The 19,453-nt window shown below is 48.1% G+C and overlaps 1 protein-coding gene across 3 annotated transcripts in view; it reads left to right on the top strand.

Annotated features, from left to right (window-relative positions):
* The window catches only part of TMEM40 (transmembrane protein 40), a 71,119-nt gene extending 52,227 nt beyond the window's left edge, over positions 1–18,892 (top strand). The window contains exons 2-12 of one of the 3 annotated variants that reach the window (XM_014838407.3): positions 4,810–4,890; positions 5,559–5,693; positions 9,362–9,451; positions 10,570–10,623; positions 12,742–12,777; positions 13,170–13,202; positions 13,593–13,640; positions 17,211–17,282; positions 17,365–17,439; positions 17,939–18,001; positions 18,737–18,892. In XM_014838407.3, coding sequence (XP_014693893.2) covers positions 4,810–4,890; positions 5,559–5,693; positions 9,362–9,451; positions 10,570–10,623; positions 12,742–12,777; positions 13,170–13,202; positions 13,593–13,640; positions 17,211–17,282; positions 17,365–17,439; positions 17,939–18,001; positions 18,737–18,756 — 707 coding nt within the window. In that variant the 3' untranslated portion in view covers positions 18,757–18,892. The remainder of the gene's footprint in view (positions 1–4,809; positions 4,891–5,558; positions 5,694–9,361; positions 9,452–10,569; positions 10,624–12,741; positions 12,778–13,169; positions 13,203–13,592; positions 13,641–17,210; positions 17,283–17,364; positions 17,440–17,938; positions 18,002–18,736) is intronic. The other 2 variants (XM_014838409.3, XM_014838410.3) reach the window with 2 other exon arrangements.
* The last annotated feature ends 561 nt before the right edge of the window (positions 18,893–19,453 follow it).

Below are 19,453 nucleotides of genomic sequence, written 5' to 3' on the forward strand. Positions count from 1 at the left end.
CATCACATTCATGTTTGAGGAAGGAAGGAATGAGAGGCAAGACAAAGCACCAGCACTGTTGGCCTCTTTTGTCAGGAGAAGTAAGACCCTTCCCAGAACCCCAGCCGACTTCTGCTCACTTCTCATTGGCCCACACTGGGTCACATGGCCACCTCCAGCTGTAAGGGAGACTGGGAAAACAAGTATCTAACCTGATACTGGAAGAACAAAATCACAGTTTTGTTAGCAAGAAAGAAGGTCGGGGTGGTGGGGGAAGAGCACTAAGGGAGTGGGGGTGAGGAGAGTGGGTCTGGTTAGGCAACTAGCACAGGGCTTCCTAAAGGAGGTGCGATTTGAGCTGTGCCTGGAAGGTCAGATACCATGTTGGCAACAGGAAAGAATGGGCTAGGTGGAAGTCTGCAAGCCTAACAATGCGGGGTGTGACCAGGGACTGCCGGACTGACCGAGACAGCTGGAGCAGGAGAGAGAGAGGACCAACGTGGTGAATTTTTGGTGTATTTGGCATCAGCCGGCAGCTCTCTTTCCCCCATATGGTTCTAAATCTCTTCCTCCACTCCTGAAATTCCACCGTTAGAGACGAACTCAGCCAATGAATGAACGCGCTGGACATCTGCTATGTACAGAGAGTCCTTTTCAAAACGTAGACGTGTCCCGGAGGCTTTTGGGGGGGGGGCGGGGGGGCGGCGGTCAAGTCATCCACACCTGAATATTGTTAGTTTTATTGGCTAGTAACTTCCTAATGCCTAACTGAATTCTGCCCTGAGAAATGGGGGATGTCTTTTAAAGATTGGCACCTGAGCTAACATCTGTTTCCAATCTTCTTTTCTTCATCTTCTTCCCAAGGCCCCCCAGTACCTAGTTGTATGTTCTAGCTGTAGGTTTTTCTACTTGTGCTATGTGGGATGCGGCCTCAGCATGGCCTGGTGAGCGGTGCTAGACTGGGGTCCAGGATCCAAACTGGCGAAAGCCTGGGCCGCCGAAGCAGAGCACACAAACTTCAACACTGGGCCACGGGGCTAGCCCCAGAAATGGGGATTTTTATTCTAGAATGGGGTGATGGAGCCAGGGACCTAGGAGAAGAGGAGTGAGCCGGGCTGGGGCTGGACCCTGAATGTCCCAGGGTAACAGGAGTCTGTAGAAGAGGGAGCCCACGCTCTCTGGGCCCTGCTGAGGGCGGGACCGGCCATCCTTCCTCCCTTAGGTGCTGCCATCACCAGTTCACAAGTGAGGTAGCTGGAGCTTAGAGAAAGGGACTGCCCTGCCCAAGGTCCTCTCCTGCACAGGTGACAGAAGCAGGGTTGGACCCTGGCCAGTCTGAGGCTGTCTTGCTGCCGTCCCTGTGGTAATAATGATCATTGTCTCAGCTGGCAGTTAGTTAACACTTGCTCTACACCAAGCATTGCTCTTAATGCTTTATGTGTTCCACTTTGTGCCATTTTTACAGCAATACTACGAGGTAAGCACTATTATTGTTCCCATTTTACAGATGAGGAGCTGAGGCACAGCAAGGGGTTAAGTAACGTGCCCAACACCCATAGCTCGAAGGGTCAATAGGATTCAAACCCAGGCGGTCTGGCTCTGAGGCACAGGGAAGGTCACGGCCTCGCCAAGGTCTTGTGGTAGATTACGTGCAGATTCTTTGGACCTGTGGTTCTCGAGTCCCCCGTCCCCAGGGGACACTTGGTAATATCTGGAGACATTTTTGATTGTCACAACTAGAGTGGGTGCTGTGGGCATCTAGTGGGGATGCTGCTAAATACCTCACAATGCACACAACAGCAGAGAACCATCCAGTCCCAAATGTCAGGAGTGCTGAGGTAGAGAACGCTGGTCTAACGTAGTCAGAGACCAAGGCATCTGCCTCCTCTCGGCATCAAGGCTCCAGAGCTGGGAGGAGCAGGAGGGCGGACACCAGCACGAAGCCTGCACAGCTTGGCTAAGCTGCTGGAACAGAGACCAAACGCGGGGCCCAAATAAGAGGGAGGCACACTTCCTGTGCAGGAGCCAGCCAGAGCCAGGCCTAGGTGGTGGCTGCTCTGTGCGCAAGGTCTGGCGCGCCCAGGCCTTCTGCTGTGCTGCTCAGGGAATCCCTGGGTGTCCGCTGGGTTTGTACGGTGGAGGTTGGTTTACCACCCCCGTGTCTGCATTCCAGCGTAGGAAGAGCAGGAAAGAGGGAGTAGAAATCAAACAGAAGTTGGTGTCCCACAGCTGGAACTGGGTTGTACGACTTGTGAGAGCCACTTGTTAAATCTTCAGGAATTTGGGGAGCCGGTTGTTAAATACAGCCATTATTAAATTAACATACAATTAAATAAATTTCATTGAAAATAAAGTTGATCAGCATTCAAAATTCTTCATGTCCTGATTTATTTTGCTGCGTTCTGCTCTCACCCAGGCCCCTGAGACACATCTGCTGTGTCCATGTGGTGGGAACGCTGAACAATGTTGCATGCTGCCACACAGCTCTTCCCACCTCTGCACTCTGTGACGTCACGTGGCAGCTTGAAGTCAGTCACGGGAGTATTCACACCGCAGAAATCAGTACACTACACATCAGAGCTTGGCGGTTTGCTTTGCTGATTGTCTAAACTTAGGAAAGAGACCAAGAAAATGTTAATAATGCAGATTAAACCTAAAACTGCATTGCACCTGTAGCCATTACATTGTATAAAAGTTGAGAAAATATCCTTTCAGAATTTTTTAAATTTTATTGTGATTTTTTTAACTACCTTTTTTTGGTAGGCAGATTGGCCCTGAGCTAACATCTGTTGCCAATCTTCCCCTTTATTTTGTTTTTTTCTTCCCAAAGCCCCAGTACATAGTTGTATTCTAGTTGTATGTCCTCCTAGTTCTTCTGTGTGGGATGCTGCCACAGCACGGCTTGATGAGTGGTGTGCAGGTCCACACCCAGGATCCGAACCAGCAAACCCCAGGCCACCAAAGTGGAGCGCATGAACTTAACCGCTACACCACTGGGCTGGCCTCTATTCCAGAATTTTTAAATGTTATTCAATACAGCAGAGAAGTTGCTCTCATCACTGACAAACTATGGTAATGAATGCCTTCACTGTTCCACTTTGTCTTGCTCCTTAATGTAAAAGAAATTATCAGCCAACACTCATGTCAGAAGTTCTCTCCTTCATCAATGATGTGAGCAATTTCTTTGCTGAATTTGGTAGTTATCAAGCATTTATTTTTAGTCTGATTTTGCGACACTATTGTTGGCAACAGATATATAAAAACTGATAGTGGATTTTTTAAGAAATTCCAAGTCACACTGAAGATATAGGTGTATGGAATTCATAATAAAGAGTATCGTATGTTTTGTTCTTTGTAAAGTGTGTGCTATACATTCTTTACATCAGTAAAATTTATAACAAACATATGTGTGTGTATACATTTTCCCCCAAAGAGCCATTAGGCATCTATCAGCACATCCCCACACACATCCCGTCCACCCACATCCCACTGGCAGAAACAGAGCCACATGGCCACACCTAGCTTCAGGGGATGCTGGGAAATACAGTCTTGAGCTCGGTGACCATGTGCCCCTTTGAGGGGCAGCCCTACCATGGCAACACCAGGTATTTTCCCCAGGGGAGGGTGCCAACTCCCTCCTTGTGGCCTCACCTGGCAGCTCACCTCCAGAGTTTCCTCCAGCTCCCTCTCAGAATTTCAGGACAGCACAGAGTACAGCATCTTGAAGGGACAGATTCCCACACCACCCTCTGCACCTTCCAGTGTGTGCTCCCTGCCCTCGCCTTCACTGTTTGCATCAGTAACCCTGACAACAGTTCCAGCAGGGCCTTTGAGCCGCTGTGTGCCCCAGATCAGCGTTTCGGAGTGCGTTACATAGAATACGGGTTTCGGAGTCCCAACTTGTGCAAGTCTCTTCATCTCTTTAACCTCAGTTTCCTCTTCTGTAAAATGGGGATAACAAAACTCACCTTGCAGGGTTATTGGAATGATCAAATGAAATAATCTTTTGAGAAGTTTTGTTGTCTAGAAACTACAATTCACATTTGAGGAGTAATTAATCCTAATTCCTACCTCACTGGTTTGTGCTCAGGCTCAGGTGGGATTCTGAACACATAGCCCTTTGTAAAGCTGCTAAGTCCCACGCTGATAAAAGGTGGCATATTACATTTTTAAGTAATGAAAAATTATGGGTGGTTTTATTATAACAAAAGCAGTACTGTTAAAAATTTAGAAAACCTAAAGTAAAAATAAGAAAATAGAAATACTCATAATATCACTGCCTGGAGATAACCACTATTTATATTTCGATGTAGTTCCAACAATCATTAACTCAGGTCGTGTTTGTTTGATTTGAGTCCCCACCTATGCTCTCCACCCCCCCAACAAGATTATTTTGAAGACATCACATAATTTTATCATAAATATTTCAGTATTTATCTCTAAATTTAAAGATACTTTAAATAAATACGTCAATATAAGGATCACACCTAAAAAATAAATACTCTGGTGGAGAATGCTGATAATGGGGGAGGCTATGCGTGTTTGGGGGTAAGCGGTGTAGGAAATCTCTGTACATTTCACTCAGTTTTCCTGTGAATCTAAAACTGCTCTAAAACCTGAAGTCTATTTAAAAAAATAAAAAGTCCTTAATATTATCAAAAGATGATCATTATTCAAATTTCTCTAATTGTGTCTTTCTTTATAAATTGTTTTCCTCATTCTTTTTGAATATTGGGTGTTTTGCCTTTTTCTTATTTATTTGCCAAGTTTTTATATATTAAGGATATTAACCACAGTGATATTAATTACTTACTATTGTTATTCCTCCAGGGACGGCCATGGAGACTTCGGGATCCTCCGCCCAGACTCAAGACCACAGTGAAATCCACAGAGAAACAGAGGATCTAGACGGTATGTTTGCCTTCTCTGACCCTCTGGGCACAGCCACATGGGAGGTGAAGTCCAGCAGTGGGTGGAACAGAAGAAGACCCTGCTCAGCTCATGTGGCACAGTGGCTCAAGTCACAGTCGAAACCACTAGGGGAGTAGTGATTTTATACACACACAGATATCCACGTATGTGCTTGGTCAGCCTCTCCCCCAGCACTTTCTATCTGTGGGGACCCTCAGTTGTTCTCCAAATCTCAAGGAGGCTCTGGGGGCTTGGGCTGGCACTAGGGAGAGTCCCCAGAAGGTGGGAAGGGCCCTGTATGGCCCCAGAATGGGGGATGGGAAGGTTTAGGGCTTGAACAGATCCACCTGCCCCGTAATTTACAGAGAATCCTAAATTGGCGACTACTCTACAGTCTAATGGTCTCTGGGCAGGGTGAAGGGCTTAGAAGCCCATCTCTGGGCTTCATATTCAGAGTAACTTCTGCCTTGGGCCTTTCTAGAGCTCTGGAGCCTCTGAGAGCCCTGGTCTCCTGCGCCTTCCATTGGCCCTAGGTGTTTGGGAAGAGTATCCCAGAAACTCCAGCCCCTTCTGGCCCCCTAAGTCCAAGTAGACCCCTGGGGAGTCCTGGGTGGTCCCTGGGGTGGAAGGGTGGGAAACACTCGTCCTTGACTATGTGTGCCTTCCAGACGGAGAGACGGATTTCCACAGGCAGGACCGGGAGACCGGACTCCTTTCTCAAGAAGGATATAAGAGAGACAAGGCCTCTTCTTCCTCTTCATCCTCCTCCTCCTCTTCCTCCTCGTCATCCTCCTCCGCCTCAGGTATAGCAAAGATTAAAAAAAATCTATATATCTATATATCTCACAGTCTTATTCAAGAAAAGCATTTACATGGAAAGCAGTCCCCCATAATCTCCCACCTTGACGCTTCAATTCTGTTTTTCCATAGTCCCTTCCAGAGCCCACCTATTTGTACACATAACTTGTACACAGTTATAATTGACCATATAGACAATTCTGGCCTCTGTTTAAAATTTTTTGCTATCTTATCCTAAGCATTTTGCCACATTATTCTGTAATATCTTTGCAGCTATTTTTCATGCTTACTGAATAGCCCCTCAAGTGGCTGCATGGCGTGTAAAGTAACGTTTAGGTTTATCAGGGGCGTTCTGGTGCCGGAGTCAGTGCACCTGTGTGTTCAAGCAGCCTGCCTAGGTTCAAATCCCTTCTTTGCCACTAACTAGCTACATGTCCTTGGGCAAATCGCTAAACCCTGTATGCCTCGGGGTCCTTATCTATAAGATGAGAGTGATAGCAAAAGTTGTTACTTCATGGGATTATTGTCAGGACTAAATTCTTTACATGTGTAAAGTCTCAGCACCGAGCGCAAATAACTGTTGTTGTTAAGATCCCCCCTCCTCACCACCAGTTTATCGCGCTCGTGAACATCCTTGCTCAAAAGCTTTTACTTTTTGAATTTTTTGCATAAACCATATCTTAATTACGGATTCCCCACTTTAGTGGGTTTTGAGGCATGGACACCTTAACAGGGTCTGGATTATAAATTGCCACATTACTCTCTGATAAAAAGCAAAATGTTCTTTCCCTTTATTCTTTAATTCAAAATGTAAGGCAGAATTTATAGCAGCAGCAGCAATGTCATAGCATTTATTGAGCTCTTACTTTGTGCCAGGTACTGTCCCAAGCACTTTATGTGTCATCACTCATTTAATTCTCCTAGCAACACACTGAAGAAGGTACTATGACTATTCCCGTTTTACAGGCAGGGAAACTGAGGCACAGACAGGCTAACTGACCTGCCGTAAGAGGGCTCAGTAAACAACTTGGGATTCCCTGGAGGTCTTTCTGGGACTAGGGCGGCTGAGGGGTGGGCTCTGGTTCACTCCTCCTCCACCAGAGCTCGCGCACTACGATCTGTTTGTGTAGTGGGCTGGGGCCTGAGATTTGATGAAAAAGATCTTGGGCTAAAAAAAACATTGCTTGCAAAACTGTGGCTTTATGTCCTCATGTTGCAAATGGTGAGACTAAGGCTAAAGGCCACAAAATTCATGCATGTTTCAGCAGACAGAGGAGCAAGAGTGGTTGGTGGGTGCGGTGGATTTGTTTGTAGCCTGTCTCCTCACAGGACTGGAAAGGAAGCCACCGCCCTTATTAGAAAGTGCACAAACCCGTCCCCTGTGAGGACTAGCTCTGGAAGAAGAGCTTCCAGGTGCAGGGGCCACTTGCCTGTCCCTTGGTTTCTCCTTTCTGGGTGGGAGGGGACATTCTGTCTTCTCCTTCTGGTCGACCCTCAGAGGGTGCTGCTCCCCACAAAATGTTCTCCTCCAAGTGTGGCCATAAGCCCCTTCCCTCTGGTCTCCCTAGCACACACGGGACTGGCTGTAGTTAGGAAACCAGACAGTACGAGAAAGCAACAGGGAAATCAACACAGAAGCATAGAGACACACTGATATTCAGGATCCTGGTCTCTGATCCTAGCGTGGCTGGCCTGCTGCTGGGATTACCTACCTGCCCAGTCTTCAGGCTCGGATGGTGACCGTTAGCCCTCAAGGCCCCAAGCCGGGCTGAGTACCTCACTGTAGCTCCCAGCCTTCCTCCACACAGGACCCTAAGTCATAGTCTGGCATCCAGCACTGCTCTCCATACATATCTTTTTGTTCTTAGTGTATCTTGCCATTTTTTAATTAAAACTTTTTTATTATGAAAGATTACACATAGGCACATTGTTATAGAAAATGTGGAGCGTAGAAAGAAGGGAAAAATCATCCTTTGCTCTGTCACCCAGAGATAACCACCAAACACATATTAATGTATTTCCTTACATTTATTCAATAAATATTTATTGAGCACCAATTGTATGCCAGGCTCTGTGATGGATACTGGGGACACTAACAACAGTGACTCTTTCTGCCAGGGTTAATTTTTTAGATAATTGAATTAGAGAGTACCTACAAAAAAAGTCCTCATTTTAAACAGTTCTATAATATTAAACATTTTAAACACTCTATAATATCTCTTATAAAAATTATATATTTTGAATATATCATAGAGAAAACTAAAATAATGTTCATTCACATGTTGATGGAGGTTGTCTCTGGCTGATAGAATTTGGAGTAATTTTTGCTTTCTTTATTTTCTGTATTCGATATTTTGCAAAATATAATGAAAAAGTCTTTTTTTGGCATTGACTAATACTTGTAAAATACAAAAAAGACAAAAATAGCAGCCACCCAAAATCCTATCTCCTGAGATAAATACCACTGTCATTATCTTTTTTTTAACCGTTTTTTTTTAATTGGCACCTGAGCTAACAACTATTGCCAATCTTTTTTTTTTCCTTCTTCTTCTCCCCAAAGCCCCCCAGTACATAGTTGTATATTCTAGTTGTGAGTGTCTCTGGCTGTGCTATGTGGGACGCCTCCTCAATGTGGCCTGACGATCGGTGCCATGTCCGCGCCCAGGATCCGAACCAGCAAAACCCTGGGCTGCCCAGGAGGAGCAAACGACCTTAACCACTTGTCCATGGGGCCGGCCCCCTGTTGTTATCTTGATGTGCTTCCTGATACCCCCTTCTCCATATCTAGCTGAGATCACATACACACTGATTTTTAAGCGCGGTTAACCTGGTTTCCTGGAATTTTAAAATTTATCCATGATTGAGCAGGACGTCCCTAAATACACGGAGGAACATCTGCACAGCTGGGGCCATCTTAGTCGTCTGAGGAAAGGGAGTCCTCTGGACTTGGGGCCAGAAACTCCTACGCCTGAATTCCTGGAACGCTGACTGGTCCAAGAGTGCAAACGACACGGTCATTCTTCAACTCCTGATCAGGCTCCCGCTCCAGGCTGGGCACCCTTGGGAGAGTGAGGACCCAGGCTTTGCCCTTTGGGAGCTCAAGGGGGTTGGAGAGACAAGCACCACAACCACTGACTGAGCCTCCCACCTACTGTGTCAAGCATGGCTAGTTGATGCCACAGAAACCCCAGAGGAGGGAGGGCAAGATCAGTGTGAGCTGGGGCTGTTGGACAAGCTTTTCTACAGGAGGTATGATATCAGCTTAACCTTCAGAATAAGCTGAACCTTCAGGATAAGGGAGACCAATGGGAAGGGCATTCCAGGTGGGAGACAGCAGGAGCAAACACAGTCAGCCTGGCTTTTTGGGGATACAGAGATGACAGCCCTGCTCTGGGTGGGAGGGAAACCACCTCAGTAAAAAGACACCCACACGACCTTGTCTGATCTTCTTGAAAGTCTTATGAAAGCAGCCACAGGACTATTGAGTGATTTGTCCAAAGTCACGTAGAAAGTTCGTGGCAGATCTCTTATCCTTCAACCCCCAAAGCAGAGCTTTCTTCCCCAGACCACACTGCTCACATAAACTAAATTCTGAGACTGAACACCAGAATGAGTGTATTCCAGGCTCGTTCCAGGCTGAGGTTCTCCTCCAGCTTGTGTTTCTTCTCTGCAGAGAGCAGGGATGAGGACCCGCACCCCAGAGGACCTGGAAAGGGACGGCAGAGCCGGGGGGCTGGACACCGCCACAGGGATGGCTCACCGGGTAGGCAGTGGTCCTTACCATCTCCCCTTTGCCCATGTGTCCCACTGTTGAGTTTCTCGATGGGACCGAGCGTGTGTGTGTGAAGGTGTTCCTTGCAGCATTGTTTACAGTGGGGCCACAACAGGAAACAACCTAATGTCCAACAATAGCGAAAGAGATCGATGATGCTACACCCTGTCCCAGGGAGAACTCTGTTCTTCGCTCACCTCCCAAGTGAAAAAGAAAGATGTCAGATCATATAATTAGTTTGAGCTCATATTGTGAAAATTCACAAGTAAGTGGTTATAAACAAGACTGGAAGGAAAAACATCAAAATGCTAATAGTTATCTCTGGATAGTTAAATTATGGGTGATTTTTATTTTCTCTTTTTTGAACTATCTGATACTATAAATATGTTACAATGAGCATGTTTTAATTTTACAACCAGAAGAACATTTTTGCAAAAAAATGATGATAAATTTCAGCCCAAATGGATTGTGGGAAGAAAAGAACATTGAGGAAAGAGCCTGGATTAATACCCAGAACAGACCCTGGCACACAAGGTGTTTAATAAATGCTGCCCACGAGGCTGGAGTGGACTCTAGGTTCTATTTCTGGGGATAAAAGTGATTAAGAACGCAGGCTCTGGCCACAGACGTGGGTTTGAACCCCAGAGTTGTCACTTACTGGCTTTGTGACCTTCTGGGAGTAATTTAACTTTGTGAGCCTCAGTTTCCTTATCTGTGAAATGGGGGAGGGAGAGGTACTAATACCTTCTTCGTAGGATTTCCATGAAGATTAAGTGAAATTTTAAACATAAATTGCTTTGGACAGTGTTGGCACATAGACAGTGCTCAATAAAGGGCAACTCTTGTTATTGACTTTGAATGAGGCCCAGTCCTCTCAGGACCCCCATTCTTTCTTAGTAAACTGAACACGATCACCCTTGGGTGTGCTGGGGGGAGTAAGAGACAGGGTAAAGGGAAAGCACTTGTAAGACTGTCTTGCCTCTTGAAGACCGCCCACCTCACCCCAGCACGAGGACAGTGCTACAGTTACAGGTGTGACAAGACTTCAGACACGTGGAGATGGCCGCTGTGGCTGGGAGAGCTGACTAACCGGGGTCGTCTCCACCCAGGTGCTGAGCCTGCAGAGCCTGATGTTTCGAAGGATGAGCTTCAACTCTATGGAGGTAATTGGCTGTCCAGTGACTTTGAAGAAAATAGAATTAGGACATGAGGGCTCAGGGCTTTGTTGGGCAGAAACGAGGTCATGAGGGTGTTTCATGCACTGAAAAGTTCCGGGGCAAATATAGGAGATGTGGAAAGGTGTGTGGTTATAACATTCGCAGATGGGGATGGAGGCAAATATTTCTACCATGGTGAGACTGTCCTGGATTCTCTTCCAAGCTATAACCTTGACTTGCGGGGTGACCTTGACAAGTCACCTAATCTTTCTGGGCATCAGCTTCCCAACCAGCAAAATGGGACACGATCAGTACCCGCTCTCTTGGAACACTGGGCGGTTTAAGCATGCAAGGGGAAATTAAAGATCTGATCTCTACAAAGCTCACATAATGGAATAATTGTCTCCAAACACCGTGATTATGACAGCAGGAGATATAAACATGGCTCTTTGCTTGGTAGCACTGTGATGACATGGGGAATTGTAGGAATGAACCAGTTTGCCAAAGAGCCTGACCAATGTACGCTGCCAGACAAGAAAACCTGTTTAATTTTGTTTAATCCAACATTTCTATAATCTACCTACTTTCCTATTGCCAGATAATAACCCAAGGAAAACAACAGGGAACACCTATGTACACATTCAAAGAAAAGTGAATGAAATAGTTTGATGTTTATCATCAAGACATTACCCATGGCTGCCTCTGGGTGGCAGCATTGTGGCTGATCTTTATACTGTTTTATTTGCTTATCTGAATTTTCTGACTTTCTTTTTTTCTTTCTTTCTTTCTTTTTTTTTTTTTTTTACAAAAACAAGTATTACTTGGCTTAGAAAAATGTTTTTAATTACTCAAGGAGTGCAAGAAGGTTTTACTTGGTATAAAATGAGAGAGAGAAACTGTTACATTTACGTATATTTAAAAATGTTTTTTTCATCATAAAAGTAAATCGTATTCACTGCAGAAATGTAGATATCATCACTTATTTGTGAATTTGTGAACCCCAAGACATCGGAGGACTTAGTAAATTACACTGTTGGAATCTCGTTTCCTGCCACGCTTGGTATGTCCTCTGTGTCCTCAGCACTGGCCACTCTGGTCACTTGTAGATGGTGTTTCCTGTTTGCACATCAGCCGGAAAGACAGTTCGGCACATTGTGCTTGCCGTGTGCTGAGGGCCCCCTCTGGTATTTGGGGGGTCTGACCTGATGGACAAGAAGTGGAGTGGAGTGGGGGCTCCTGGTGGTGGGATTACCAGGGGTCCTGGTTGCCCTTGAGGGGAAGGAGGTAACAGGCTAGGAGAGAGGTCACCAGGACCTAGAATAGGCACCAAGAACCAGAGGGTGAATGGGGTGGGAGGGCCACCTGAGACCCGATGAATGGGGGGACGGCAGGTATAGAGGGCTCAACTCACCCTTGGCAGCCCAGACAAGGGGCTCGACACTCAGGGCTGGGGAGCTGGGGCTCCCAGTGCACAACCCAGCCTGGCTCCCTGGAGCTCAGGACCCGGTGGGGCACATGGCTGGGTATTATCACCTGCCTCTGGATAGGCATGAACAGGCACAGGTGGCAAACTCGTGGCCCATGTGTGTGTAGATGTGTTTAATCTGGCTCAGAGTGTTTCATTATTATCATTATTAATAATATATTTCATCAATTCTAGAACTCACTTTGTCACATTTGGACGTTCCTGAAATCAGGATGCATCTTAAAATCACTGGCAACTTGCAATGATAATTGACCGTAGTTCTCCTAACACAGTAGCACATAAAATAACCTCATTTTCACAAACAACGACATCTTTGATTCAATGGAATGCAAGAGTTGGCAACTTTTTTATAATCAAGAAGTTTATGTAAAAACTTAGATTCCTGGCTTCTCGTGGGAAATTGGAAGCCCTGTAACTCTGGGCAGGCTTTCCTACAGCAGCTTTCAGTGACCCGTGGGTGGTGACTGGCCTTTAGATGGAAGAGGAAGCTTCCAGTTTGTTCTAGACCCCACTCGGCCCACTGCAGATCAAATGGAACAAATGGAAGGTCTCTGAGTGAGATCCGCCTTCCCCGCGGAGTGACTTCTCCCCACCCAGAAGATAATGGATGAGTGATCGCTGTCTTTCCGTCTGTGCAGGTGCCTCTGGAGAGGTGGTGCCCTCTGGGGAATCAGGTGAGTGTCTGGTTAGGGGAGGAGGGTTGTCAGCGCTGGTGTTGAATGAGATCTGGGTGTCCTCTTTCCTCCAGGAGGGCCAGCAGCTGTCGGGGTGCATGGCTGGGAGACGGGACTCCAGGTCTACTCAGGGGCCTTGGGCTCTGACCTGGCCTCAGCAGGCAGGTGGGGCTGGCTGCGGCATGAGGCAGGGGGCCAGTAGAGATTAGAAAGGAGGTCCAGGCAAGAGGCAAAGGGATTATAAAGAACTATCTATAGATAGAAAGACCTCTTGGGGGCTGGAGAATTCGACAGGGGGATTTTCACAGGTTACCTCTGGCTCCCCCAGGATGGCAGCGCCTGTTAAGGACCCAAGCTGTCCTGGGCACTAATGTTGAGTTTCTAATTTCCAGGACTCCGAAGGAGAGGCTCTGACCCAGCAAGTGGTAAATACAGAGGCTCCAAGAGGAGAGCGGGAGGTGGCCTGGATTTCAGGGTGTTGGGACGAGACAACAGACAGCCTGGGAGGGTGGGTCAGTCCCAACAGGGATGCTGTCACCAACCAGAGTGTCACCGGGATTCAGGAAAGCGGCCTCCAGGCTCAGGGGAAATGGAACAGAACAGACTCAGGCCCATGGAGAGAGGAGGGGGTCAGAGAGGGTCCCAAGGACAGCCACCCCCTCCTTCGGAGCTTTGCCCTGACCAGTCCTGCAGTAAGTGCTCTCTGACCCAGGAAAAAGAACCTAAGAGAGCCGTTCTCCGTGAGTCAGGGAAGAGAAAACCCCGCCTGGCATCCCTCGTTGAAGTTAACCCCTCACCTCTCTCTTGTTCCTAAGGAGAAGTGGAGCCCGCTCAGTTAAGAAGGCTGAATATAAAGAAAGACGGTAAGGAAATTGGTGTTCCAAAGCTGCTTCCGCCTGTCTGGTCCGGATTTCTATGGGTAGAAAGTCAGCTGGTAGCCTGGAACAGCAGTAACCATAGCCCACCTCTGTCGTGTGCCCTGGAGTTTGCAAACTCCTCGGCTTAGAATCACCTTGAGAAGGTGATGTAATGATTCCCACTTTGCAGGTTTGGAAACAGAGGCTCAAGGATGGAGACTGGTCTTACAGCTAGTGAGCGGCACAACCTGGGCTTGAACCCTGGTCCTGAGCTCTTTGCGCTAGGCACAGAGTCACTGGGACAATAAATGCCCTCCAGGCCCATGGCCATGAGGAGGAGCTGGGAACGGGTGTGGTGAGGAAGCTGTGAGCCGGATAAGACTACACTCTAGGGAAGGAGCGATGAGAACCATGGGGACCCCCTCCATTCTGGGCCTGGACTGTGGGGGCCTTGGGGAGGAGGCTGAGGCCGGGATGGGAGACCACAGTTTTTGATTAGACAAAGACATTTAAACATTTTGAGTTGTTGCAAAAGCCCACTTGCAGGGAGCGGGAGAGCTGGGCCCCAGCCCTGGTGCCGCCTCTGTCCAGCCGGATGACCAGGACACGCGGTTTAACCCTCCTGGGCTGTGAAATGGGCCTCGTCGGACTGAAACCGAGATTCTCAAAGAGCAGGCCAGTTCCAGGCTGCTTCAGACCACGGCACTACACCCTAAAGAGAGAAGGCGACACCCCTTGCCACTCTTGGTCTCAGAGCATGGTCTCAGCTCGGGGCCCCGCGCCTGTAACAGCACCTGTAATGCCACCTGTAACGCCACTCCAGACACAGAGAGGGGGACCTCCCCATGGGCAGCATCTTCTGTGGGCCGCACCCATCATCTTGCTTTCCATTCCATGCGTTACTTTTACGACAGGAGATCCTAGTTTTCCATTTATTGTTGTGACATGAAGTTTTCTTTTAAAGTAAATCATTTAAGGAAAAAAGGAATCTGTTCAAAGAAAAATGTTAAGTAAACGTTAGTACCAATGGTCCCTGGATAACTATGGAATTGTGAAGGAGGTCAGCAGTGCTACAAAAACCACAAAGCGGGTGTGGATGGCTGAAGTCTGAGAAAAACCAGACGAGAATGATCCCCCATTCCTCTCGGCTCAGACATAACCTGGAGTCCTCATTCTGGCCTGATGGCTTCAGCCTCCAGAACCGCCCTAGGTCCCACAGCCCCTCCACTGACCCAGTGGAAGCCTTCACTGTACTGGGTCTATGCCTTGCTCCCACCTCTGGGCCTCGTCTCATGCTGTGCCTCCCACGTAACACGGCACGTAATGCACACATACGTGTATACACACACCACACACACACACACACACATGACACACACACACGCCCTTCCTTCTCATCCAGTCCTACTGCCTTGACTGTCTTTAAGGCTTAGCTCAAACTCTGATTCTTCCATGAAGCCCTCCTGGACTGCCCCAGCTGTGGTGACTCCCGAATTTTCATGGCGTCTTCACAGTTGCATAAAATTCCACAGCATGGGTGCTGGCCCGGTGGCGCAGCGGTTAAGTGTGCACGTTCTGCTTCGACAGCCCAGGGTTCACCGGTTCGGATCCCGGGTGCGGACATGGCACCACTTGGCAAAGCCATGCTGTGGTAGGCGACCCACATATAAGGTAGAGGAAGATGGGCACAGATGGTAGCTCAGGGCCAGTCTTCCTCAGCAAAAAGAGGAGGATTGGCAGCAGTTAGCTCAGGGCTAATCTTCCTCAAAAAAAAAAAATTCCACAGCGTGTGTGCATTATGATGTACTTACTGTGCGCCACTTGATAGGCCTTTAGGTAGTTTCTGATTTTTCGCTCTTTCAAACTAAGCTGTCCTGCCTGTCCAGTCTCTATTTGATCATGCATTTTGTTGCCCTCTCTCTCTCTCTCTCTTCTTAAAAACACTTGTATTTTCTAAATATTTATTCATAAGGAAACTGGAAAAAGGATCCTGGGAGAAATTCTCTGTTGGGAATTCATTTTGCATTCCTGAAAGACTGGGTGAGGACAGAGTCTCTGACCTGCCTCGCCCCCAGGCGGTCACATCTCTGAAGAGGCCCAAGCCTGATGCTTTCTTAAATGTGGAGACTAGTTTTGCATAATGTACTTTTTTCCTAAAGGATAAACAGATTTCAGAGCCAAGACATTTTGATTTTTCCCCAGGAAAAAAACAACAGAAACCAAACCAGAAATACCTTCCTCATCTTCCATTCGCTTGCCTTCCAAACGCCCCTGACGGCAACGATATGTGGTGTCCCACTGCCCGTCAGCATTCACACAGCACCTTCCCGTCCAGGACCCCCTTGACCTTGTCAGAGGGGAGGGGGGTGCCTCCTGGATTTATCACTGACAACACTGAGGCTCAGAGGGGTCAGGACACTTGTCCAAAGCTTCGCAGCACATCCGTGGTCAACTGGCCTAAACTAGGACAGCTTCTCAACAGCCTTGACACCCACTTGGAGAGCTTGCCTCGTTCCAGGAACTGTCCCTGAGTTGTCCTCTCTTCTTTCTTTTTCTTTTTTTCTTCTTGAAGTCTTGTTTTGCATCTCTTCTAATCACAGTCTCTAGAGTGAGTCAAGGCCCCTGTGTACTCTCCCCTAATGACGCTCACAGTGCCTGGCAAAGGGCTGGGGGCCTCTTTCTCAGCCCACCCCTGAATTCCCGCCCAAGGCACAGGCTCTCCTTCTCCCTCCACTAACTACAAAAACCCCGCGAGCCTGCAATTCCACTTCTGGGTGTCGGGTCCACAGAAATATGCACAGAGATTCATGTGTGGTGACGTTTGGTGCAGTATCAGTGGTAACAGCAAAAAATAGGAAGTTTATGCCATGGAATACTATGCAGCCATCAAAAAGAACAGGGCAGCTCTATACATGCTCTGAGACGGAAAGATGGCCACAATCTATCAATGAGAGGAAAAAAGCAAATTACAGAGTAGCAGGTGTATAAACTGGTCCTGCTTTTGCTTTTAAAAATGTGCATATACACACCTGGAAAGGTTTGCCAATCACCACTCAGTTGTTTTTTTTTAAAGATTGGCACCTGAGCTCTTCTTCTTCTCCCCAAGGTCCCCCAGTACATAGTTGTGTATTCTGGTTGCAGGTCCTTCTAGTTGTGCTCCATTCAGTTTTAAGGAGAGGGATTAGGGAGGGAGAGTGGGGCAATGTGAAACTTTTGAACTTGACACATTTGCGTTTTTTGCAATTGTACTTATTCATGTGACAAATAAAGTATTGGGTGCCTCTGGTGCTGCTTTAATCACTGGGCAAAATCCCCACCCACCATCCTACTGAGGGGAACAGAGAATAAACACAGAAACGAAAATATAGCAGGTTGAGCGGCGATAAATGTTAGAAAAATAAGGAAGCGAGATAAGAGCTGGAAAGGGGTGGGGCTTGGGTGCTATTTTAGTTGGGCAGGTCAGGAGCAGCCTCTCTGAATAAAGTTACATTTGAGCAGAGACGGGAATACTTTTAGTAATTAAAGAGAGAGAGAAAGAAAAAAGCAAACAGTCATTTCCCACCTCTGCCTTTACAGACGAGTTTTTCCATTTCGTCCTCCTCTGCTTTGCCATTGGGGCCTTGCTGGTGTGTTACCACTACTATGCAGGTGAGTGGGGGGGCGCATGGGAGGAGGGGAGCGGGGGGTTCAGACCTGCAGGCTGACCGTTCTCTCCTCCCTGCCCTTGCAGACTGGTTCATGTCCCTCGGGGTCGGCCTGCTCACCTTCGCCTCCCTGGAGACCGTTGGCATCTACTTTGGGCTGGGTAAGGCCCTGCGCACAGACCCTCGGAGGGCGGGGGCGGGACGGGCTGCAGATGCTCGCTAAGGGCCAGAAAGCCACGACCTAACATCTTGTAAAGATTTCCTTATGCTCATGTTTTCTTCCTGATCCCTTTCAAGGTCAATGTGAGGTTGTTGGCAAAAGCTGGTGGAAAACATGGGCAGCTCCACAAAAATGCAACAAAAACATTTGAAAGTGGCAAACAAACAGAATTAGCCAGATACCGAAAACAACTTAGTTACTGGAGTCGGGCACTGAATTCGCTGAGTTTCCTGGCTCTGTTATTGCTGTTTGTGGTCATTGTTTTTAATAATAATAATTCTCGTACTATTATCGAAGCTTAGCCTGCTGCCTGAAATTCCACCATTAGAGCCTTGATTGTGGGGTTAGGCCTTTGTCCAAGGGTGGCTGGGGGGAGGTGTGACCCCGGGTCCCCTGATGGGGCACAAAGCTCAACCACCTTTCTCTCCATTTCTGAGCAGTGTACCGGATCCACAGCGTCCTGCAAGGCTTCATCCCCCTCTTTCAGAAACTGAGGCTAATAGGTAACTTTTACGTTCTTCCTGTGTTCCCCCTCTCTTCCTATCAGGGTCTTCTGTTGCGAATGAGCATTGGCAAATGGGAAAGAGCACAGGGCTCGGGGCAGAGGCCTGGGTTCGAGTCCTACCTCTTCCCATTTACCAGCTCCGGGGCCCAAGAACCTCTTTCAGCCTCAGTTTCCTCAACTGGAAAATGGGTGTAATAATACCTATCGCACAAGTGTGCTTCGAAAATCAAGTGAGGGATGGATGCGAGAGTGCTTAAGTACGAAGGTCTGTAGAAAAGAGCTTTACACTTCCCCGAACGCCATCTTCTCAGTGATTTTATTTGCCTAATAGCACCTGGGGGTGGGGGTGGGCTTTAGTTATCTTACACTTGACTGATGGGGAAACTGAGGCTCAGAGAGGTAGAGTGACTTGCCCAGGATCACACTGCAAGAGTGGTGGGGTGGGCTAAAGCAGTTCATCTTTCTTGACTACCAGCTCTGTGCCTACTATTACAGCCCAAAACTGAGAGGCCAGGGGCTGTGTGTCTCTGTGCCAGGGATTTCTGTCTCCTTTAATCCGTTTCCTTCATAAAGGAGAAATTAGTTGCAATGGCTGTGTGTCATGGAGACCGTGGCTTCTGGGGTGACTCTGTTATCCCAGCCGGGAAGGGTATTAGGGCATCTAGGGTGATGGTGGGAATGAGGCTTGGCTGCCTTCAGAATCCCATGCCATCCTGCGGGTTTTGCCTTCCAGGGTTCAGGAAGACTGACTGAGGCCAGTGCCGGGCGGGCAGCCAGGCCAGGCCCCAGTGTGACCACCACTGCATTCCCTGAGCCCACGAGGACAGAGCAACGTTCTGGGAGACATGCGGCAGGCCAGGCTAGAGCAATAAAGAGAGCATTTTCCTTCCTTGTGGTCTGAACGTTGGCACCAGCCTGGGCCGAGTTATCATTCGGGCAGTGTTGGTATGCAGTTCAGCTGCCAGGACGGAAGGCAGAGGGAGGGTGCGGGGCCTGAGTCCTTCCCGGTACCTGGGTCAACAGGAGGATTCTGGGACATCACTGCTCCCAGGGGACAGTAGGAGTCCCCTGGGTCCTGCGAGCTGTAATCTGTCCGGGCTCGTGGTTCCTCTCAAGTCCCCAGGCCATCCCAGTGTGCTCTCAGGTCCTACAGAGCCATCCTGGGGCAGACAGGCCACTGCCCTGAGGCAGGGAACCACTATGTCAGGCCCCTGGGGTGAACCTAACCCAGGGGAGCTCTTGGGGCCTAAAGCCACAGCATCCAGGTGTCTTCCCGCCACCCCATCACCCACTGCCCAGCCCGCTACCCTGGACCCCGTCAAGATCCAAATAAACATTCTCTTCCCTGGACTAGAAAGAGTCAGCTAAATATTCCTTTAGGTTTCTAGAGCGCGAGAACACATCTGAGGTCTTCTTTGACCCCATGTGGTCAGGGAGGGCACCTCGTCCT

Source organism: Equus asinus, chromosome 21, assembly GCF_041296235.1.
Source record: "Equus asinus isolate D_3611 breed Donkey chromosome 21, EquAss-T2T_v2, whole genome shotgun sequence".
NCBI classification, from domain to species: Eukaryota; Metazoa; Chordata; class Mammalia; order Perissodactyla; family Equidae; genus Equus; species Equus asinus.